At 42.0% G+C, this 23,108-nt stretch overlaps 2 protein-coding genes and 1 non-coding gene across 3 annotated transcripts in view; all 3 read left to right on the forward strand.

Moving 5' to 3' along the window:
* The first annotated feature begins 89 nt into the window (after window positions 1–89).
* malt3 (MALT paracaspase 3) lies at window positions 90–7,948 on the forward strand. The gene is made up of 15 exons (XM_070830624.1): window positions 90–140; window positions 381–458; window positions 562–686; window positions 1,014–1,152; window positions 1,297–1,472; window positions 1,721–1,817; window positions 2,269–2,304; window positions 2,437–2,640; window positions 3,433–3,610; window positions 3,802–3,876; window positions 4,077–4,204; window positions 5,517–5,666; window positions 6,285–6,439; window positions 7,028–7,144; window positions 7,241–7,948. The coding sequence occupies exons 2-15, from the start codon at window positions 416–418 to the stop codon at window positions 7,574–7,576; spliced, it is 1,959 nt and encodes a 652-aa protein (XP_070686725.1). The 5' UTR covers window positions 90–140; window positions 381–415; the 3' UTR covers window positions 7,577–7,948.
* A 783-nt stretch (window positions 7,949–8,731) lies between these two features.
* trnah-gug (transfer RNA histidin (anticodon GUG)) lies at window positions 8,732–8,803 on the forward strand. The gene has a single exon. It is a non-coding gene; the product is annotated as a tRNA-His (tRNA).
* Window positions 8,804–10,039: 1,236 nt separating this feature from the next.
* Window positions 10,040–23,108, forward strand: part of LOC139201510 (FERM domain-containing protein 5) — a 54,177-nt gene continuing 41,108 nt past the window's right edge. The window contains exon 1 of the mRNA XM_070830841.1: window positions 10,040–10,141. Coding sequence (XP_070686942.1) covers window positions 10,040–10,141 — 102 coding nt within the window. The remainder of the gene's footprint in view (window positions 10,142–23,108) is intronic.

A 23,108-nucleotide genomic window follows, 5' to 3' on the forward strand; every position in this document is an offset into this window, starting at 1 on the left:
AGATGCTCCTATATTACATGCTCCCCGGTAACTATTTCGTTCCGGGAAAGGGAAGAGTCACATCTATGATTTAAGTTATGAGGTTAGTTAGAGGAAAACATACTCTGGCTGAGGTCCGACTGGTGCGAGGCTGGCGGCAGGTATGCACTGAAACAGTGTAATTACGGACATGTTGAGCAAACTAAATTAGGACATTTTCTGACTGAATTCATCGTATTATTCTCTGCGGTGTACATTATAACCTCTCAAGAAATGAGAAGTTACGGGCACAGGCTAGACATCACGTTTACCGCTATTTCCAAATGCTGTTCATTTCGTCGTATTCTGAGTTACTACAGCGAATGACTGGAAAATAACAACTTTAAATTTTGACTCAACAGCCTACTGTCTGATGTAAGAAGAATAAAATGCACAGATGACTGGATCCCGCCCCAAACCCTGTCGAATAATGATCAGCGGTATGTTATATCTCCACAGGCTCAGCATGCTGAGACTTTTCAGAAGAAAAACACAACATTGTGTGATTTCATGTGACTGAGATTCTCACTTGATCTGTTTCAGACATCGTCATCGTGCGTCATCCTGTTTGTGTGTGTGTGCCGGTGAACCATAGGGTGACCCTGAGTGTCCGTGCTGAGGGCACAGGTGTCCTCAACTACCAGTGGTTCACTGAGGATGAAAATGAGGTATGTGGATTATACATGTGCCGATGTGTAAGAGTTAAAACCAAACGAGTCCACATCTATTTTCTTTTGAAGGTATTAAAGCATTAAACTCAAGCGTTTAGAATGGCACTTGTTATTGCTTACTTTCTGTGTCCATGTCTATATTGAACATGTTTCTTCTGGTGCACTGATGTCTTGATCTGAGATCTTCATCTCAGGGAAACCACCTGTGTAAATGAGGGATTAACTAGCTTCTTAAAATAACTACTGAAACAAAGTGAAATGATATATCGAGAAGACAGTCTCACACTGATTTTTCTGTGCTCGGTTATGATTTTCTTTTTCAAGATATCTGGTGGCACCGAAGCAGACTTGACCATCAAAGCTAAGAAAACTCAGCTCTTTGTGTGCCGAGTGAACGACCACTTTTGCAACTGCGTGTTCAGCGACTGGGTGAAAGTGAAGGTGCTGGATATTGATAAATCAGGTATGCAATGTGTCCTCCTCATGTTAATTTATGTGGTAGTGTGGTGCTTGTGTCATTTTGCAAGCCATCAGATTTACGCATATTGCTAGTTTATTATTGCTATCTGTATGTTTAAGTCTCTACCTTTTTATTTTCAAACATCAGGTTTACCAGCACACTGGCAGGGTGAGCCACACATTGCCGTCAACCCTAAACCCCAGACAGTCCGACGAGGTACAAAACTCTCTCTCTGCTGCGCTGCCTTTGGCATCCCCACTCCACACTATCAGTGGTACAGAAATGGACAGCCACTGCTGGACAAAACCGGTGACACGCTTCAGGTTAAGACGGATGACAGACGATTGTTTACTTACCTCAGTGTTGATAGTGATTGTGTACACAATGTCATATTTGCTGTGTCATTTCACTGACTCTGTTTCATGCACCCTTCACCAGCCCTGTAACTCAATCAGAAAATGCGTTTAATATTTTGCCAAAGTTTTGATTTATGGTTGAATGATGTTTCATGTGGGGGAACAGCCAGAAAGACAGACAATGGTAGGAATACATTCTACTGTGGTACTTGCAGATTGACCGAGCAACAGCCGAACACAGAGGAACATACCTGTGCTCCATATCTAACGTGCTAGAGGAGAGATGGACTGAACCAGTCGATGTTGACATTGGTAAGTCATAACTGAAACTGCTTTTATCAAGTTTCTCTTTTCACAATTTTATCATTGTAATTTTCTCAGACATTTCTTCCTTCTTTTCTACTGAAAGGGCTGTGAAGAGAAACAGCTTTTCTTTGCACTCCTGTCATTCAAATGATTTAGCATTTGGTCTTTAAGTTGTTTCCATTATGCTGAAGGTACTTTCCCATTTCTACAGACTAAAAAGGAAGTTAGACTCCAAGTAGTACTTGGACACACAACAGGAAAGTGATGTAAAGTGAAACTACCTCTTGCATGGTTTCCTCCTAACTTATGTTGTGGTGTGCTCAAATCACAAAAAATCAGCAAATTATTATGTTGTACTACACTGTATGATCCCTGTGGATGGAATAATCCTACCTAAAATCAGATTTCAGTTTTAAAAAACTATTTTGTGCCTCTCTTTTTTTTCCATATTCTCCAGTGCAAACTGATCACCTTCCTCCTGCAGCACCCACAGGTAAAGTTTTATGGAAAGAAACTCTGTGTCAACCCATGTTATTTTAAGAGCTCTCAATAAGACAACTATTGCAGTATTCTGATGAAATCCCTTCCATGCTTTTTATGAATTCTGCTGTGGTCTTTATTTTAGCTACTGATAAAGTTGCCCTACTTATTGGCAACCTGAACTACTCCAACCACCCCGGCTTGATGGCCCCCCTTATGGATGTGCATGAGCTGGCCAATCTCTTACAGCAGCTTGGCTTCAGAGTGGTTTCCCTGCTGGATCTCACCAGGGAGGAGATGCTGGCCGCTATCGACAAGTTCATTCAGCTCCTTGACAGAGGGGTTTATGGTCAGTATTATTTGCCTGTGCATAATTTTTGTCTTAGGTAGACACTTTTGCCAGCTCATTCATGACTTAAGCTGTAGTCCTAGGAGAAATGCTGACATAGTACTTTTTGACAAGATTTCTGCGGGACCTGAAGTGCAACATTCCAACTTCTATTGTCATATCCTGGTCCTTATCCGTGGCTGTCTGCTTGTCATGGCTCATGAACCTGCGGGTGGTTTATAGCATCTTGCTTTATACGTACGTGTGGCTGAATGGGCAGATAAGGGGTAAAAAGAAGTGTAGACGTTGTTCACAATTTTGTATGCTGTGAATTGCACTTCTTGAATGCCTACAACACTTTGAGAGGGTGGATTAATACTGACAGCCAACTTAACTTCTGTCTATCTGCATGTGAAAAAAGAGAAGTGGCATGGAAGTGTATGAAAACATGCAGAGCAAGGACTAGTTGTTCAGAGGAACTATGCCACTACTGTTGTTAAACAGTAGAGAGGAATGCACTATAATCATGGAACTGCAATATGAAATTATGCACATGATATAATAAATATAGTGATAACTATCATGCTGTGTCAGAATGATACTGTGCTACTATTCTCTTGTTTCTGTTGCTGATAGTGAAACAATGACGGAAAATTGAGAAAGCCTACATGTTTTGAAATATATTCTGTATAGAAATCAGGCATCTATTTGCTGCCCTGTTTGACCTCTTCTCTAAACTGCTCCAAACATGATTTATTCTGTTTATACAGTCTTTCAGCTGTAACTACATGTGTATTTTATCACTCTTGGCAGGCCTTTTCTACTATGCGGGTCATGGTTATGAGCGTGCTGGGAGGAATTACTTGGTAGCTGTTGATGCTCCACAACCATACCGACCTGAAAACTGTGTCTGTGTACAGAGGGTCATGCTTAACATGCAGCAAAGGCGGACTGCACTGAATGTAATCCTACTGGACACCTGTAGAAAATGGTAGGTGCAGTAATTAATTACTGTTTGCGTTGACAGATGGAATTTATTTGTAAAGTGGTTATTATACATGCTTTATTCTGCAAATTTAAACTTTTAAAATCTGTACTTACTAGTTGAATTTGCTTGTTGTAATACACAAGTTATCAGGATTTATTTTGACTACTTCTTTGTTCCACAAACTATATTCTAAGGTACAACCAGGATTGCATACCTTCATTTATCATGCCGTTGGGACCCAGTGGGAACACTGTTTACGGTTACGCCACGTATGTACTTTCTATTAGTTGCTTTATAAATATTTAATTACAAATACAGAGCCGATAGCCAAACCAATTCAGCAAACACAATTATTATAGGCTTGTGACCTGAGAATCATTTTTCAAATAAGCCAACATGCTGTAGAAAAGCAGAACTAATTCTTTTGCTACCTGTTTTGGAATAACATTTCCTTTATTAACTGATGCAGATGTGAAGATGCTGAGGCTTTTGAAGTCCAAGACGGAGGGAAAAGTAGTGGGATCTTCACTAAGTACTTGAATGCACACATCCTACAGCCGGGAAAGGTCACTCATGTCTTAGAGATGGTGTCTGAGGGTGAGTATTTCAGTGGCTGTCTTTTTAGTTTTTAAGACCATGGTGACAAATCTGATGCAGTAACAAAAATAGCTGTAGCTTTTTTTGACAGTTTTTAGCAGGTGCATGGACATGTGCGGCCACAGAGAAAGTGGAAGTTTCATATGAACAAATTTATGGCTAATACTAAAATAAGTAGTGAAGGGGGCAGGTTGTTCTTTGGTGTGATTGGTGGACCAAAGACAAGTTTTATAATCGTTGGCAACACATTTTAGTGTTGTTTACTTAGGACTTGGAAGTATAGCTGTGACTGAGCTGGGGTGTGATGGGGAGTTATCAAGTTGTCCCGTCTCGAGAGCATGTTTGTCTGTGTGATGGGTCTCTGGCGGAATAATTTTTCGAGGTACCATTAGCATGTGACCTCATTCTCTGGACATTCACACTGTTGGCTAGAGAACAGCAAGACATCTGAGAGCTGCAGAGTGCAAGACAGCTGCTTTGCCGTTTGGACATCCACTGCCACTGCTCTCATGTGATCACTCACAAAATCAGAACTAGCAAGGCAGGACGCCCTGCAAACAGCACTGTGTGTGTGTCTGTGTATGTGGACAAATTTAGATGACCAAATGAACCATTGCTTAGGAAGTTTTTACAACATGTTTTATCCTTTTAGCTATGTGTACTTTTCTTTGAAATCCCAGAGCCACAATATGGGCAGTAACTTAAAAACTTCCAGGCCTTTGTTTTTTTGATATGTGCTCATCTTATCTGGGACATATTTAGAGATGGAAAAAGAGATGTTGATGATGAGCTGCTGGTTGCTCATCCATTATGGGAACATAGTGAAATACAAATATCCCTGACCCTAAATCATCTCAAAAACCAAGCATAAATCATTATTAAATAATTTGAACATGGTTTCACTGCTGGCAAGCCATTACATGCTCTTAACCATTTAAAAGATTCCTGTGTTTGCATGTGTTGAATCTTGTGCAGAGGAATTTTCCAAGTCTCATCTAGTCCAGTCAATTACTGTGAATATTAACTATTAACTAAAATTTCCCTAAGTTCCTCAAAGCCAGCCATGTGAATATGATGATTTCTAGAACTAACTCGGACACTATTGCAAAACCCAGGCAGTCCCATGGTCAGAAGAGTGTGCGTAATGTTTTTATAGAGGTTTCAGCAGTTAATGATGTGTTGATTTTCTCAAAATTGGTCAAAGTGGACTGAGTAAAATATATGAAAAGAGATTGTACATGAAGCTGTATGTGAAGCTGCTGTTGTCCTCTGATCTCACAGGCATCATATTTACCTTCATGTTCTCCCTCAGATCTGGCCAGGGACCCTCTCGTCAAAGGCAAGCAGGTGGTGGAGATCAAACACACCCTGAAGGAACCTCGATCCCTCGCTGACCCAGTTTGTACCACAGGCCACACAAGGGAACTAAACCGGCGAGATGCCAGCTGGAGACGAGCAAATGGTGTGTTTAAGAACATTTTTGCAAACTATTTTTATTGAATTCCAAGTCAAATGTCACTAGCATGCTATGTAAAATCTATCGACATCCCAAATATACGTTATTTTCCATCAAGTTCCGTTTCTTGATCTTTTTTCTCTTTGAGTGGGAGTTTCCTCACACCTCCTACACTTGGGCAAAAACCAAGTGCAGACGTTGTGGTTTAATATTTATCTCCATTCAAAAAAAGCTACACATTGTTTTTGAGAAATCACAACAAGGAACAGGTTCATTTTACAAAAAGTATTTTCATGTCTAATAGAAGGAAGTTGCCTTTTGACACCTCATAGCTTCCTCAAATTGCGTGAACCCCTTTGAAGAGGAATATTGCTATCTAATCTGAAAATCTCCTCAGTCTCCTTCAGACTAGATGAATCATACAAGTCTGCATCTTAAAATAACAGAGCAGTTGAAAGTCCCTGCTGTGGTTAATCAAATGATCAGCAAAATCAGCTTCCCTGTCTCAGTAATTTAATACCATAATAATGCAAAACTACAGTCAGACGCAAATAGAAGTAGAGCATGCTACTTTTAGTCTTCTTTTTTTAAAGAACCTCTTTTTTTTTTTATATCTCCTTTCAGAGCTACCACAGAAGAGGCGGCTGATGTTCCCTAGCGGAGCAGAAGTGGAAGTCAGCTTCTCCGCTTTGTTCTCTAATGTCTTGGTGGCTTTTGCCACTGTAAAGACCACAGGTCCCCACACCCAGGACTGCACCATCAGTCTGAGAAGCATACCTGTAAATATTTATTTTTTTACTTGTCAGACATCTTGCCAAGTTTTATTGTCATACATTTAGAGGCCACAGAAGACATCATACAGTGACATCTGGCAAATTTTTTGTAAGAATGAGGTTAGGTTTAAAAACTACAAGTTGTATTTACATCATAAATTCCATGTTGCTCACCATGGAATAGTCAGTTTCCATTAGCCAGCAGGAATTTCTCAATGATGACCATTCACCCCCCCCACGTTCCACATGTCTGAGGAAGTCCTGCCCATATATAGACTTCCAGCCTGCTGCAACCACAGACAAAGACAAAGCAGGAAGTATAATCAGTTACAGTCTGCTGTACTTCTGCTGGTGTGAGACATGCGCGTGTTCCCCTACAGATTCTTATCTTGGACCATACTGACACCTAGTGACGTAGTGATGTATGACTGCATCCAATTTTTGTGTATTTCTAGCTGCGAGTCAGTGCCATGCCTGTGTCAATATTTATTATAGATACCATGTGTATATATGTTTATTGAGAGTGACCTTATGCATGTTTTGTTACACCTAGTTAAAAATTGTAATTCTCTCTTTTATTCTCTGAAACCTTAGCCAATGGAAGACATATTTTCGGGCCCAGGCAGGTCGGAGGAGATGGACTCTCTACTATTTAGGAAATCTGATAACCCAGACTGTACTCTACAACTTTGCTCTGTTCAGAAGCTTAAGGTATGCAGCCAGTGATAATGTGTTAAGTCTTTACAAGTCTTCACAAGAAAGTACATGCAATAAATGTCAAAATGCTTTATCGTGTGCTTTTGTTAGGAATCTCTGGTCATCAAGGTGGATCTGCACTATACTCACATGAACAGTAAGATGCGCCAGACAGAAAGCCAACAGGTGGACATAGGAAAGCCGCTGATAGCATCTTGTAAACTGCCCAAGAGGAATGGTGCAACTGCCAAGAAACAAGAAGGTGCTTCTGCTCAAAGTATGGGCAACATTTCAAACAACAAACCAGTGCTGCAGCAGACTATGGCTGGTCCATGTCGCCCTTTCACCAGAAAGGCAGAGTGTGCTGCTAAAGTTGCAGTTACAAGGAGCAACGAACCTGAGGAGAACGATGAGAATGAACTGCAAGATTTCAGTCTTCGACATTAGACCTTTCTGGTCCTGTTTGTGTAAATACTACTATGAAAATGTCACGTTTTTTTTTTATTGATGTGATTAGGAATTACTCAATTGGTAATCATGCATCTGACTTGTCTGTGTTTGGTGATGATGAATGAGAGAGTGAATGATGTAGGTAGAAGGTATGCGTTTGCTTTGTGTTACCAGCCTTCAACTCTTAGCTCAACACTGAAGAAACATTAACACTTTTGCTAACCAGAGATTTCATCATAAATTGCACAATACTACATATTATACTTTTTCGTTAGTGGCAAGCTGGCTAGCCTAATTTTTTACAATTTGTTTTGATTTTTTGACCATTACTGTTAATTATTTATCTAATAAAGACAACTACTTCCACCAGTACTTTGATTATAAGTCTCTTGAAACTTGCCTCACTGGATTAAAAAGTGTGATTTAATGGACTACATGTAATTTAACAGTTATGATGCTAAATCATGGTTTGTCTTAAACCTGACAGAGTAAGTGAAAGTGCCTCTTTAAATCAAACAGCATGACTGAAGACTAAAAGACGGAACGTGCCACCCTCATCATGTGAGGACACGTAGACTAAAATGATCAGAAATGTCAAGATCATGGTAAGTAAGCCAAAGGGAAGTACGATTATTACCCTTTAGGACTTCAGAGTGAAAGACAAACATTAAACGCATAAACGAAGACATGTAGCGTAAATTAAATGGGCTGAAACGCCGCTAGCATCGTGCAAAGTTGCAAACTCGCGTTCCCCTGTAACTTTATTAACTATAATGTAAAAACAGGCATAATATTTTACTACACTTTACTAAATAGGTAAAAAAAAAACAAAAAAACAAACATACGCAGGACAAAATACAGGTATTTCGCAGGTCTGTTTGGCCCACCAGTAGCTAACGTTAAATTAGTGAGCGCTAGCTAAACTTTAGCTAACAGTAAAGTTAGCTAACTAGTCAAAGTTAGCTAAACGATAACAACCATAACCACCTCATTGTTGCCTGAATTAGCCACTACAGTTTCCAATTCTCTAACATGTCGGTTTGTTAGAGATTGTTTGCAGTTCCCTCCCGGTTCGGCATCATTGGTAGTTATCATTGCATGCCGTCTTATAGGCGAAATCTCTCCGCTCGTCACCAGCGCTTCCGCTAGCTCGCCGTGATCGTATAGTGGTTAGTACTCTGCGTTGTGGCCGCAGCAACCCCGGTTCGAATCCGGGTCACGGCAGAGAAGTAGTCCGGTAAAGGGAGCCTCGTTTTGGACCCTAATTGTTAAAGTGTTGCTATATCCCCAACAGCAGTAGACTGTTATACCCATTTTATGTGCAATGTGGTGTGCTTTAGTACTGATGAGTGAAATCCATCTGCACGCCTATGATCAAGTAGTTTAAGGTTAAACTGCTGGGAATAATTTGACATTTAATTGAAGTTACATGCCTTGATTTTCCAGAGAATCCTCGCACCAAACCGGTTAATGATTTTCTTACAGGGATGTGTATGTGTATGTCTGCTGAAAGCGCACTAACGACAGCAGGCCTGCAGGTGGCAGTCAGATACATGGACTATTTAACCTCTATGATAGGAAGAGTTTTATATATAATGCCTTGCCCCCTTTTCAGGATGACCCAAGTTTCGCGAAAGTATTTACAATTAAATAAACCCCTAACCGTGGTTTCGGTCAGTCTGGCATGATGTTGGTTCTTGTGCAAAGCATTGCCATGAAAGCCATTTAGTCAAGTGCACAAGACACATTAAGTGCTTAAGATATTTTCCACCCAGGTTTTGCCTCCGGAGCTCCTCTCAGGGATATTTGGTGTGTTGTATGTATGCTTAAGCCCACAGAAGCCTGGCCTGGGTTTACTGGATTGGAAGCATTTTTATCACCACAGCTTTTGGTTTAAAACGGGATAAGGCACTGCAGTCATCACACAGCAGTTTTACAATCTAAATAAAACGTGATCGCATGTTTAATTGCAAGACAATGCGGGATATTTTCCAATAAAAGAGTCAAATGTGAATATTTCCGGGCCTCGGGTAGCTGTGTATCAGGACAAACTGCAGCGTGAGAAGAAAAAAAAAAAACCAATATCGGATCTTAAAGCGCAGAGAAAAAGCCACACGCTCCTGTTGGTTCACTTTGACGTCAGTTTTCATCGGGACCCGCCCGCTTGCTCAAGTGGCAGCGGTGAATGGTGAGAGATAATCCTCGGCTCTGCCACGGACACACAGCAAGGCTTTGAGCTGCCTCTGGATCTGGATGCGGGCATCCTTGGATTCTGCTCTCAGCACGGGCCCACTGCGCGAAAACTTAACGGGACAACAATGGTGCACGCCTCGGCGGCTGAATCCGTGGCTGCTGGTCGTTTAGGGGACCGGGGATTGCGCTCAATGTGACATTCACTTGCACGCTGGTGTTGAGTTTATTGTTCTGGTCCTAGACGCAGAGCAGCGATTCACTGGGAAGATGTTGAGCCGATTTATGAGTGGCAGCATCAGGAATCTTGAGCGGGAATACAGCTGCACCGTCAGACTGCTGGACGATACGGAATATACGTGCACCATTCAGGTTAGTCACCTGTCTGCCACAGTTTATGCACTGAATAGCGCTGCAATTGTGTCTGACCTGGCAGACAGAGCAGCGAGTGTTTGCTGAGGGACAGCAAGTGCCTGCACGTCCCGCTTCTGGTGTCTACCAAGAGAAACCACAGAGCCTGAATAGAAATATGCAGTTATTTTCATCACTTCAAATCACAGAAGGCTGATTCAGGGGGATGTGTTTCCCTCACATGACCCGCTAGTGCCAGAATATGTGAGTGAATTTGGTGGCAGGCTGTGAGAGGGGAGCTCTGTAGGACAGACATGGCACTGCCCTCAAGCTCAGGGTGATGGGATGTCAAAAGGACACCACACTCTCGCATGCATGACTGGATTTTTGGCTGGATCATTTGTCTTAGCTTGAGGTCGTGCTGCTCGTTGGATTATTGCTTGTTTGTTCATCATTTAGCCTTGTTGCTCATGCAGTTTCCCTTGAACCTCTGACATCAATAATGCACACGGGGTATCCCGTTGCTGCCGTGGAGAACATGCCTGCTAAGTTACACGTTATGGCTCTGGTAGATCTACACAGGTGTGAGCGCTGTGTGACATTTTCCTCCATTCACCACAGTGGAAAACAAACTATTGACGTTGTCATCTGAGAGATTTTTGCTTGTGAAGATGAGAACGGAGCTGGGCCCTGATGTTGAAAAAATCTCTGCCTTTTGTCTCACCACTACAAGCATTCCTTTGATGATTGTGCAGTCTCATGTTCACGCTGATTTCATAAGTAGTAGGTGAGAGGCCCCCGTCGCATCAGTTCCAAGACAAAATTGTTTCCTTTGTGGATGCTGTGGAGTTGTAAGAAAGGTGTGTAAGGAAATCCTCAGAGATTTCCCTTATTAGTCAGCAACATGTAGATGCATTAAAGCCGTTCTCCAACATACCAGTGAAATATTAACGTGCCTTGTGAAACGACAAATAAGACATGCACGATTATTGTCACTTTGATATCTGCTACCATCAGCAGGCTATGCCGCAATCGCCTCTCCTCTCTCCCACGAGCAAGTATGAAATAGACACTGCAATTACTGTAGGATCGTGACTGTGTGCCCAGGTTGTAAACAGACCTGCATTTCTGCTCGGAGAGCTGAGCCAGTGATGGAGCTGGGCCAGATGGACTGTGAAGCCAGCAGGTGTGCTGTTTGCAGCAGAGTCGTGTGGTCTGGTTGGCTGACGTCAGCTGGCTGGAAGGAGGGGAGTGGAGTGAAAGAGGAGCCTGCTCCGGCACTGCCGTGACTGTCTGGCATCCTGACTGTCTTTCTGTCCAACCTGGCCTCGGGAGGGAACAGGACAATACACCTGGCCAGCCACACCGCTGGAGCATGCTCCTCATTTAGTTTAAACTTTAGACCTTCCTTCCTTCCTCCCTTTCTTCCTTCCTTCCAGGCTTCTGGCCTGCCAAAAACCAAAATCACCCTGGGTACCAGGGCACCTAGACTGGGGAATGCAAAGTAAAAGGCATAACTAGGTCATATATTCTCAGTCTCTCATGAGTCTCTCTCACTATGTGTTTCTGTCTCTCCCTCTTTCTCTTTTTCACCTTCCTATCCTGTTCCAATGTGCTCTTTTATTCCCACCAGACCTGTTTCCCTTACACTCTGGTCCTTTCCCTAAACTGTTTAATGGCTCCAATTTCAGATTTGCCCCCGACTTACAATACACCAGTCTCCTTCCTTTATCTGATGTTGAACCAGGAATCAGCTTCTTCTATGACATGTTCATTGCCACAGTGTTTGTGTTGATACAGCCACCTACATTTGACCAGCATCACCAACATCCTGAGCAGAAATTAGAAACACAAAATATGCACGCATCACAGCTGAGCAATGAGGGCTTTCAGAGGCAGGGCAGAAATGTGTCCGTCTTTTTAAAGCAGTGGCAGCTGTGATGCATGAACTTAAGTTTTGCTTTAATGAATTATGGATCTTTCCACTATGTTTGGGGGAGGAAAAATGAGCACTCATAATTACACAGCCCTGTAGATTTAGCTCTCATCTAGTCGCAGGTTGATGGAAGTGCCTGAAATCCTCTGTTGCCCTCAGGCCTCTTCTGCTCTCGGATTTTAATGCAGTGTTGCAGCAGAGAGTCCGACTGAGACTTCAGCAGTGCATCATATTTTTGTCATGCACATTGACATGTTTGAATAACAGACAAATCATGTTTAAAGAAAATAGCATATAGTTAATCCAAGATAAGGCTAAGTTGACTCACCAGCTGTAAACACAACATACACTCACTGTGTTTGTGGTCCCCCCCCCCCACGAAAAACAAAAAACTCTCAACATTATTCTAATTTAGTTCTGTCAGGAATTATTGATGAGTTGGGCATCTAAATGCTGGTTGTTTGTTCTGAGTTTGCCTTAAATGTTCTGTCTCCCAGCTTGTGCTTAAAAGGAAGCCTTAAATATGATTCTTAACGTGCCTGTATGTCTGTTGTCAAAGTAAAACAGCTGAAAAGGTATTGTCAACTTTGTGTGGGGGAGAGGAGGCAGAGAGAGGCAGTGAGAGAGGCAGCCTCTTTTGACACGGAGTAACTATTGTTTATCGCTAAAAGGATTGTTCTGCTTTTTGAGCAGCTTTTTTTAATAGAAAGAGTAGGGTGTGTTTAAGCTCCCTTCCACACAAGTCCTGTTGTTTCTGAGGATTTGCATTTTCTCGTGTTTTTGCTGATTATTGAAAAAGTGTGATGATGCAAGACGCACATCGCACTGATTTTCTCTCTCACCAGAGTGAATCTGTTACACATCACAAAATCCTCCAATGATTTGTCGTTGTGCTTTTAATGAATTACGGATTTATTGAATGGTTGTCAGCACAGTGAACTGGCCCACTCTATTCCAGAAAAAAGAGTTAATTATAGCTTGCGCCCTGTAAAACCTGTGATTTCCTTTGGCTTTCTAATAACTATTTTGATAAAACAAACCAGTCTCCAGCTTTCAGGGCAGTGCCGCTTAAATCAACTCCAAATTGAAAATGTAAAACAAATGGGATGTGCTAAGATAATAAAGAGTTAGTGTAGGACTTTCTATGCTTTCACTACTGCTGTGACCAAAATCATTGCTCAAGTTCTCCTGAGGTCTGGAGGGGAGACTGTCGGGGGATGGGAGCTGTGTGTGTGTGTGTGTGTGTGTGTGTGTGTGTGTGTGTGTGTGTGTGTGTGTGTGTGTGTGTGTGTGTTTTGAGTGCTTTACTGTGAAGCACGGTGCCAGGGTCTCAGCTGTTGCTACGGTGACTCCACAGCTACTCAATGGACAGGATTCCCCTTCCAAAAGCCCTGACAAAGACTTGGCTGTTAGCGCTCCCACTAAGGTCATTTACTCTCTGAATACCATTGGAGGGCAGTGGTGGTGAGGTGACCGATGCCATCCAGACCCCAACCAGGACGATCTTAGGACCGTCCCACTGTTACCCTGACACACATTCAGTCTTGTACCTCTTGTGACGTTGTGATCGTCACAGGATGTTTGTATTTTTAAAAGAAGACAATTTGTCACACAGGTGTAAATACTGAAATGAATGGTGGGCGAAATCCACTTAGATGCTGCAGTTTCAGGGTCCTGGTGTTCTGCATACTGACTCATTGTGATGGATTACTGGGACACTTGAATAGAACAGAGCTATTGTTAATGTTATTAGTAACACCTTTGCTATTCCTACTATAATGAGTCAAAATGTCTGCTATGAAATAGTTCTACCGATATACCAAATTAAACCTTTTTGATTCCTTACTTTGAGAAGTGTAGGCATGTTTTTTGGTAAAACCCTCATTACACTAACACCAAAGTTCTCGTATGTAAACGCTGTGAATATCTTTGCCTGGACAAAATTATCTAAAATTGCCAATATTTTTATTTCAATGAACAACTATGTGATCAGTGAATAATCAAATAAAGTTACTGACCAGACTTTCAATGGGAAATTTCAGTACTTATGGACAGTTTCTTTGGGATACTTTGGGATACTTTGGGCTACGGACACACTTGGCAAAAAAGTAAGTTACGGTTTAATGCAATTTATTTGATTTTATTCATATGAAAAGCTTTGAAAAATGGTTTTGACACAATAATTGTGGCTGAAGGTCTTCATCACTGAAGAGTTATTACAGTTTTAGCTGCAATGTCCAGTGTGACCCTTCAGAGTTCCCTGGTGACTGCAGGTAAAGTCAGGACGTCAGCACATCATACAATGTGTCAGGCAGGGTCGAAAGAATGCCTTCTGCCGTGTGTGTGTGTGTGCGCAGGTGTGCGTGTGTTCAGAGCTCACGGTGGCTGACACACTGTTGCTATGCTTCATATGAATGATTAAAATGTGTGCTACATCTGAATGTTTCATGTGGAGTAACCTCAGGAGAACATCAGTTGTGTTTACCAGCATCACTGCGTACCAGCATCTCGATTGGCTGAACTTGCGGCGCATGGCTGGTTGCGATTAAGGATTACATCACTGCAGCGTCTCCACAGCAGAGCAGGGCAGGATGGCCCCGGCTTCCAGCTCTCTCCAAGCTCTTTCATGGGCTTTTGATATGTGGGAGTTGCCGCTTGTCAGTTATACTTTATCAGTCACGTCTTATTGGTAATGAAAGAGTTGAGATGCATTAAGGTTGCAAAGGGCTGCTGCTCTGATGCTGCCTTTGGATGTGGTCCTTAATCTTCACCCTTGTGTTTCATGGCTGTCTCACTCACAGCTCTGATATTCCAGCGGGTTATTACAGAGAAATTAAACTTTGCCTGACCTGCATTGGCTTACTGGGATTCATGAAAGAGATTAGCTGAAGATGAGATGCCAAATGACTCTTTTGTTATGCACTCATTTAAACACGAGCTCACACGCATGAACTCTTTTCTCTCTCAAAAATGTCATCAACTCTCCTGATTTGTTGCACTGTCATATCAGGATGCTGAGGCCTCTAAATGTGGGCGCAGAGCTTGTTTGGGTTTCTTTCACCAAATGGCCCTCTAATATTCCCCAGTGTCTCTTCGTGTGTGTGTGTGTGTGTGTGTGTGTGTGTGTGTGTGTGTGTGTGGGTTGGATGGAGAGCAGGCAGGCAGGCAGTCTGTCAGTGTGTCGGTAGCAGTCTGCTGAGCCCTCCATTGTGCTGTCTGGGATGTATTGTGTGACAAAGAGAAGCAGAGAGGGGCCTGAGGTTATGCTCCACCTGGAAGCATGAATATCAAACCTCCTAGCAGAGCAATATATTCCTGTAGTGATTGGTCAGCTAATGAGAGAAGCGGACAAAGGAGAGCAGTGCTGCTTACCCTGTCACCCTACCAGGCCAGGGTTCACTTTAAAAGGAGACAGCCTACAGCCATGGTAATGCAAACACATAGCACCGCTTGTTGGGGATATTTATATACTTCAGTGGCTTCGTAAATGAGTTAACACGGTGCAGTGCATCTCCTGGTGGGCATTGTGAAAGGGAGAGCCTCGGATAGCATAACTCATTTAAAAGGGGACAAGCAGTGTAGAGTTAAGCTTTGATCAATTACAGGCAATAAAGGGTGTTTGTAACCTGCAGTTATGATGCACAGGAGTGATGCACCACCTCAAGCCAGAGAGTTAATCAGATAAGAGCTGTCTTCAAACGCTGACCTCAGAATGTTTGTGGGCAAAATTTAGTATCAAACAGAATTTTAATTGCAATGTTATATCAGGCTCAGCGTTCACCTAACCGACAATGTAATAGCCTTGGTTAATATTTGATACTGGGTTATGTTTTATAATGAGAAACTTATTGTGCAGAGCAATTTGTGTTGTGTAACTGCCCTAATGTTTCTGTTTTGGGCTTTGCAGACAGCTGCTACTGGAAGCCACAAAAATGTGACTTGCATGAGTGATGATTTAACTGATAACTATATATATATATATATATATAACTATTATATGTTTTTGGCCTTCGTTCTAAGGTGTTTAAGCAAATGCAAATTCTGAAGAAGAAGGAAATACATTGCCGGTGTTGTCTCTGTAACTTAGTCTAGAGATTTAACACAACACAGAATGTGTCGTTTAGGAAGATTTTTCTACAAAACAATTATCAGCATTTGCAATTATTTACTATTAACTATGATGTGATTGTTGTATTTTTGCGGCTGTGCTACTGACCCGTTTGTCTTCAAAAAGTTTTAATAGATCAATGTCACTGTGCTGCTATCCATAGTCAGACTTTACCTTTTGTCCTCTCCTCTCTACGTCCTCCCCATCGCTCTGGTCCTGTTTGTCTTTGGGCCTTTGGGCTCTCTGCTGCATAGGAGAATCCATCCTTTGTCTCACTTCAAGGCCCTGTGCCCCTGCAGACTAATGAGGAAACACAGGAATACGCTCACACTACTACACTCACAGTGAAAAACAGCAGAACTGCACTTTGTGTTGACAGTTCAACAGCAGGCAGAGAATTTAGTGATCTGCACTATATTTGTGTGCATTTGGAGTCTTATTCTATAATCAGCTATGTAGGATCTTGTTTAAGATGTTTTTTTCATGTTTATAAAATATATAACAGAGTATGTGTAGGTCACATTTTATCTCTGTCACTCCAACAATGTTGGAGTAATCCTAATAATCCTTGGTGACGATCTACAAAACAAAAGTTGCTTTGCGATGGAGATTAATGATAATGCAAGTGTCATTATCACTCAGGCCGGGTGCAGAGCTAAAATCAGTAGTGGTCTGACAGCCATGACTCTTGTTGGCCAACCAGTCAACAGAACAGTGCAGGTCAGAGACGTACTGGTAGACAGTGAGGTAGAGAGATTCATTTAATCTTTAATCAGTTCAGATGTCACTGCGTCACTCAAGTTTGATGTTTTATTGTTTTATCTACTAGACATTTTTCTCCTTCCTCCTTTTTGTCCTCCTGCAATTTCTCCCTTTCATCCCACCCTCATCTGCTCCATGGGTCACCTCTTTCTCTCTGTCTCTATCATCAGGCTTGTGGTTCTGCTGCACAGCCTCACTGCAGGGTTTTTTGAACTAATGATTGCCGTCCCTCCCCTCCTGTTTCCAGTTTTTTTCTCCTCAGTGTCTAGTATCTTATTTGTCCCCTCAGCAGATTTACCAACTCACAGTGCTTTGTAGCATCTTGCCTCTGTACGTTTTTCCGTGTGGCCATTGCTCCTCAAGAAACAGATGATTTTCTATTGTTTGTATGCCAGGATATCTAGATGTTTTTAAGGGCGTTCTGACAACTAGTTTCTTGCTGTTGTCCAGCTGTGCCATTATATATATTTCGGCTATGCTGTTGCCCATCAAAAAGCAAACCCCTTACACATACCATAAATAAACATTACATGACTGGTATTGATTTTCTCAAACTATGAATTTTTCCAGATTCCAGTGTATAGTATTCCCACTCTAGTCCGTATGGTAACGAAACATCACATTTATTCCAGGATTGACCTCTGGGTTCCAGTGTTCATATTAACTGGATTAGTGGTTCACTTGATTCATGGATCCTAGCCTCAGAAGATTGCGGTAGTATTTATTGTGTCTCAATTTGAATAGAATGATGACGTTGTGTTGGCTGGATAATGTCACACATAATGTATTCAGTAAAAGGTAATAGCTGCCAGGTCCTTCAGGCTTTGTGTTTAGCAGACAGAATTACTGGCTGCAGTTTATTTTCTCCAGAGATAAATAGTACTCATCCATTGTAAATGTACAGCATAACCTGAGTATCCACTTTGTACATTGTTCTTTTTTATAGAAAAGCAGTTAACTCCCTGAGACTAAGGGTCATGTATAAATAAAACATACGTATAAAGCATGCAGATAGGGTTGAGAAGTTCAGCAGTGGACTAAATAGTGCACAACAGTTCTGCGTTTTAAGCAATGTTTGATTTAATATGATGATTACAGCCAGACGCACCAGCCCCAGGGATCTTTGAAATGAATGGTGTCATTAGATGTGGTTCATGATTTTTGTTTGCCAAGAGTGGAGCGTTAAAGAAAAAGCCCTTAGTGATGGGAGAGGTTATGCTGTATGTCCTAACTTGGTGCTGGAGTGATTTGTATGAAGGTGTCCCAGAATACACAACCTGTGCTGCTCCTGGAGTTAAGAACAAGAATGTAAAACCATTGAGAACTTGGAGAACAAGGAAAATTGAAATGTCTAAACTAGTGATGCACCAATCTACCGATCCAGCTATTTCTCTGCTGATACTAAATACCAACCCGATATGAGTGCTCCCTTTTTTGCCCAAATTAAAAAACTGTATACCTCTCTGCGTGGAACTGTAAACAAGTTTAAGTGGTCAAACAAATCCAGGTTTCTGAACTGACATGCTGACATCAGAGTTTGACTTAAGCACTGAATTCTTGTTGGCCATGTTGTGCTAGCATGCACTGAGCTCCTAAGTGCTAAATTGTCATAATTTTAACAGCAGTGCACACTAAAAACAATACTAATAGCAACACCCTTGACAACAATATATGGTTGTAATGAAATAAAAGGGGGATGGCAGCCCTTTATCCCCATGTTCTTCTCATAGGTGTATTACTTAAAGGACCTACCGAGCTCAGCGGCCCAAAGGCTCAGGGGGCCTCTAATCCAGAGACTCTGCGTGGCGTCACTGTAATTAACTTAGTATTTTTTTGTCACATAGTCAAAGGGCTTGCGATTCATGTTAATAACAGAGCCCCAAAGTCATACTGAAAAACTGAAGGAAAAGCCCAAACCTGCCTGCCCAGGGCAGGTACACTGAATTATAGCAAGAACCAAAGGTGAGTTATGAGACAATTATGAGCCCACTGTCTCACAATTCAACTTTGGTTCTAATTGATATTTCCAAAGATAAAGTTATGTCATGTGAAGCAATGATAGCTGGCAGAATGTGTTTAAAGGTAGGTGCTGTTTACCAGGAGGAGAGTGGCTGGTGGAAAGCCACCTGCACTCCAGCTCTAAAGGAAATGCAAGACCCTGTCATCTTCATACATATGCGGCTAGCTGTGAAGAGGGCTACTTGAACTGCACTGAGAGCACACGGTCTGCAGATCTCCCTCCTTCTCTCATTTACTTTCTTATATCTCTCTGCTCAAAAGAGTGACAATACACGCTGTCTCTCAGGTGTGCCACGGCACACAGTTGGAACAAATCCGCTTATGAAAATGAGAAAGGCAGAGAGCGGAGGGTCTTGAGGAGAGCCGTGTGTATTGGTATAGGTGTAAGACGCTCAGATGAGGCATGCTTGTTGTTTTTGGTATTTAGACTTGAAAAATCACCCTTTGAATGTTAAATTCATCAAAGTCTAATTTGCCACCCACTATATGGATAATTGTCCTCCAGAGAAGGACTGTGTTTTCCGTTGGGTAGATAGATGGCAGGCTGAGTTGCTTTATGAAAGTCATTATTTGTGTGTGTTGGCACTTTATGTGCATATCTATTGGCATAGCATATCATCCATCAGTTATTCTATTTTATAATCAAACAGAGGCCTGGGTGGCCCCCGTTGTTCCACGTGTGTCTGGGCCTGCAGATTACACTAACAGCTATTCATGCATGCAATCAGTCTCCTTTTCCTTTGTGTGTGTGTCAGCGCAGCAGTCAGAAGAGATGAGTGTCTCTGGAGAGGAGATAGATGAACACACACAGGAGACAAAGAGGCTGGCCAGTGGAAATACACAACAAGCCACAGACACAAAGCCAGCTGTCCACTGCAGGTTCTGGGTCAATATAGAAAATCTGTTAGGATTTGAAACAGTAACAGCAGTAGTAGTCGTAGTAGTGTTGGCCATTAAAAGATCATTCTGTCTAATTTGTTGTGATGTTTATTTTCTTAATATAATAAATTAGGGCAAAGGTTCTCTGATTAGCTTTGTAATAATTACCGGAGAGCGGGTCCTTGTTGATATGTATGTCTCAACAGTGTTTGTTTGTAGTATATTTCTTTTATAATTGGTATTTTATTTTTGACTGTGCTTAGGTTTAAAACTTGAAAATGTGGCTTTATTCTTAGTGACTCGAGTGCTTTGTGTAATGGCCCTATTAAAATATGGCTTTGCCACATTATTTGCAGTTGGCAGACATGTTGCTGGTGTTCAGCTGCTGCTTTTTTTTTTTTCCTGAGTAAGGCTCATACACTGACTGCAGATAGCCGTGACCAGATAATGAAGTCCCATTTCACACATGCACTGCAACCCTGAACTTATCTAGACATTACCCAGAGGAGCTGCAAACGTCTGAATCCGTTTGGCTGGACATTAAATGGACTTAACCCTGCCTGCTCCTCAGTATACAGTCAGCGCAATGTCCAATTGACCTGATGTGTGAATAGAGGAAACTGGAAGAATACAAACATGCAAGGGTGAAGAAAAAAGGTTATTCATGCAAAGACGCCAATAAAAATGTGTGGTAACCGGAGGGACAACAAGATTCAGGAACTGTAAACAAAACAGTACGATTTCTACAGCATACTTTTTGCTGCATGCTCTGCCCATCCATCACCCCACACCTAAACCAAATGTAGGTGTATTCCCAGTAGGTGAGAATGCGTCTGACACAGACTGTCTCCCGTTGTGTGCTACATGTGTGAAAGGGCACTTCCAGACAATGTGTGGATTTCATAAGAGAAAACAGCTGAAATGTATTGATACTAGAGTTGAAAGTCAGTCAAAAATTATTTGATTGCCAAAAGATTAATTGGCAAGTTTCAATCAATTAATTTAAGTCACTTCTCAAGCAAAACTACTCACATCGGGCCTGGTAAATGATGATCTATCTCACATATGGCACAGAGACTAAAAATTAATTCTGGTTATTTATACCATAATCACATCACTTCTTTGAGTTACTCTTGTGGAATGTCCTCCTAAGTCATCTGTTCAGACTCTGATTAGCTGGACAACCTGGAAACCAGCCAGGCCAGCCTCAATGACCAGGACAACCACGGCCTGTCACAACATATTTCCCAGGTGTCCTCTTGCCTTAGCCACAACAGCTGCTAAAAATCAGTTAAGGAAAAACACTCATTATTCCTGGTTCATTAGGTCGTGTGTCTGGATGTATTACACAGCAAGCCAAGATAGAGACTTGATATTTGTTTCTCTCCTCTCCTCTCCTCTCCTCTCCTCTCCTCTCCTCTCCTCTCCTCTCCTCTCCTCAGTGCCCTTTGTCTCCATTTGCCTGCATGCCTCACTGACTATAGTGGAGAGTAAGTACATAGCAGACTCAATCACAGGCATCTTTTCATTTGGTTCAGAAAACTCCATTCTGTGCCCTGTAATGTTTGTAATTGTAACAGGAGACTATTCCCACATCTAGCGCAGGCAAATCACATTAGGAACAGCATAAGCGCTGAACAACTGCATTGCTGTCTCGAGGAAAATGGGTTTTCAGGCCAAGTAGTGACATGGGTTTAGGGTTTAACAGTTGTGCCTATGATTGTCAGTGTGAATGTCTCTCTGGGGGTGTTTGTGTCATGACTGACTGAATAGAGCATCTGATATCTTCTGAGGCATCAGATGCTCTCCCCTGTTCTGTTATGTAAAACTAGAGATGTGTTAATGCTACTGTGTCCTGTCTTGTACTGTGTCTATTTCAAACCAAGGTGAGTGCTCTCAGTGATTACAGTCTGATGCCGGCATGGACTGTAAAGATTGATGTCTGGAAGAACTGGATATGGAATAATGGTACTTAAAAGCCACATTATTCACATAATGCTTATTGTTAGAGCATACCTAAACAACCCAACAATTTGATGTGCACCCGTAGGAAAGATATGAAAGCTTTTGCAAATTGAAAACTTGTGGCATTTACAGCATGACAGAATCCGTAAAATCCTCTCAAAACTGTAGAAAAGTAGATTCAAAATCCTGTGTATGGTGAAAGTCTGCAGCCAGGCTAGTGGCTCTGTTGTGTGCTCAGACCTGACAGTGCTTTAAGCTAAAATGCTGACAATGCCAACATGCTGATGTATAGTAGTTGTAATGCTTACCATGTTCATCATCTTAGCTTAGCTCATCTTAGCTAGCATGATAACATTTGCTTATTAGCTCTAAACACAATGTACAGCTGCTGCTGATGAGAATGCCATTAATTTTACAGGTAATTGGTCAAAAACCAAGTATAGGACACAGTTTTCATTCACACGAGTCATTAGGATCATCATGTATGAACCGTGAATGTCCGTAGAAAAATTTGTAGCAGACCAATCAGTGAATGTTGAGATATTTCACAGCTGAAGTGTTAATCTGAACCTTCTGTGGATGCAAGATGAAACGACAGGGGATCAGTTGTCTCCATCCTCAGGGGATCATTTCAATCAATTCAATGGTTATTGAGATATCTCAGTCTGGACCAAAGTGGTAGACAGATCAAACATCAGCATCCACGAGTGTCCATTTTTGTAGCACGCACGCACACACACTAATTCATTGTATATTGTGCTCTCCAATGTCTGAACTTCTAATTGCAAATAAATGAGGAAGACTTGAGGGTCATGTGCCTAAACAACTGAGATGATGCTTTTACAAAATGCCCTTTAGATGGAAACATGGCTGCATTTGTTGCTGCAAAATGAGCCTTCGGGCAGTAATGTTTTAAAGACGAGTTTGTCGACAACTGTCCTGTGCTGTGTGCATGTGAGCTGTTGTAGCACTGAAAATCTGCAGAATTTGTACAAAAGAAAAGACCTCAGGAAATAATTTTGGTAGAAGCCTGTGCCTTTGTTTTGGCTGAGTACACAGACAGAGGTGTGCCATATGGCAGTAGAATAGCAGTCTGGAAGGGATTGTTTCAACAGTGGTGCTTCCCTTTCAATAAATGGTGTTCATGGAGCTCCCCACTGTCCCCAGGGTGGGAGACAGGTGTCGCTGAAGGGAATAAAGGGCTGTTTGCACAGCTACCCAGCAGGTCAGTCTCCCAACTCATTTGAAAGGGAAGAATGATTGTTTGCCCCAGGCCTCTTTGGCTGCATATACAGTGCAGGAGGAGAAGAGCTGCTTCA

Source organism: Pempheris klunzingeri, chromosome 5 (assembly GCF_042242105.1).
Source record: "Pempheris klunzingeri isolate RE-2024b chromosome 5, fPemKlu1.hap1, whole genome shotgun sequence".
Taxonomy (NCBI): domain Eukaryota; kingdom Metazoa; phylum Chordata; class Actinopteri; order Acropomatiformes; family Pempheridae; genus Pempheris; species Pempheris klunzingeri.

Coding starts and splice junctions, on each gene's coding strand:
- malt3 (XM_070830624.1), top strand. CDS start 416: ATGACTGGATCCCGCCCCAAACCCTGTCGAATAATGATCAGCG. Junction 687..1,013: donor TCACTGAGGATGAAAATGAG/GTATGTGGATTA, acceptor TTCTTTTTCAAG/ATATCTGGTGGCACCGAAGC. Junction 3,611..3,801: donor CTGGACACCTGTAGAAAATG/GTAGGTGCAGTA, acceptor CTATATTCTAAG/GTACAACCAGGATTGCATAC.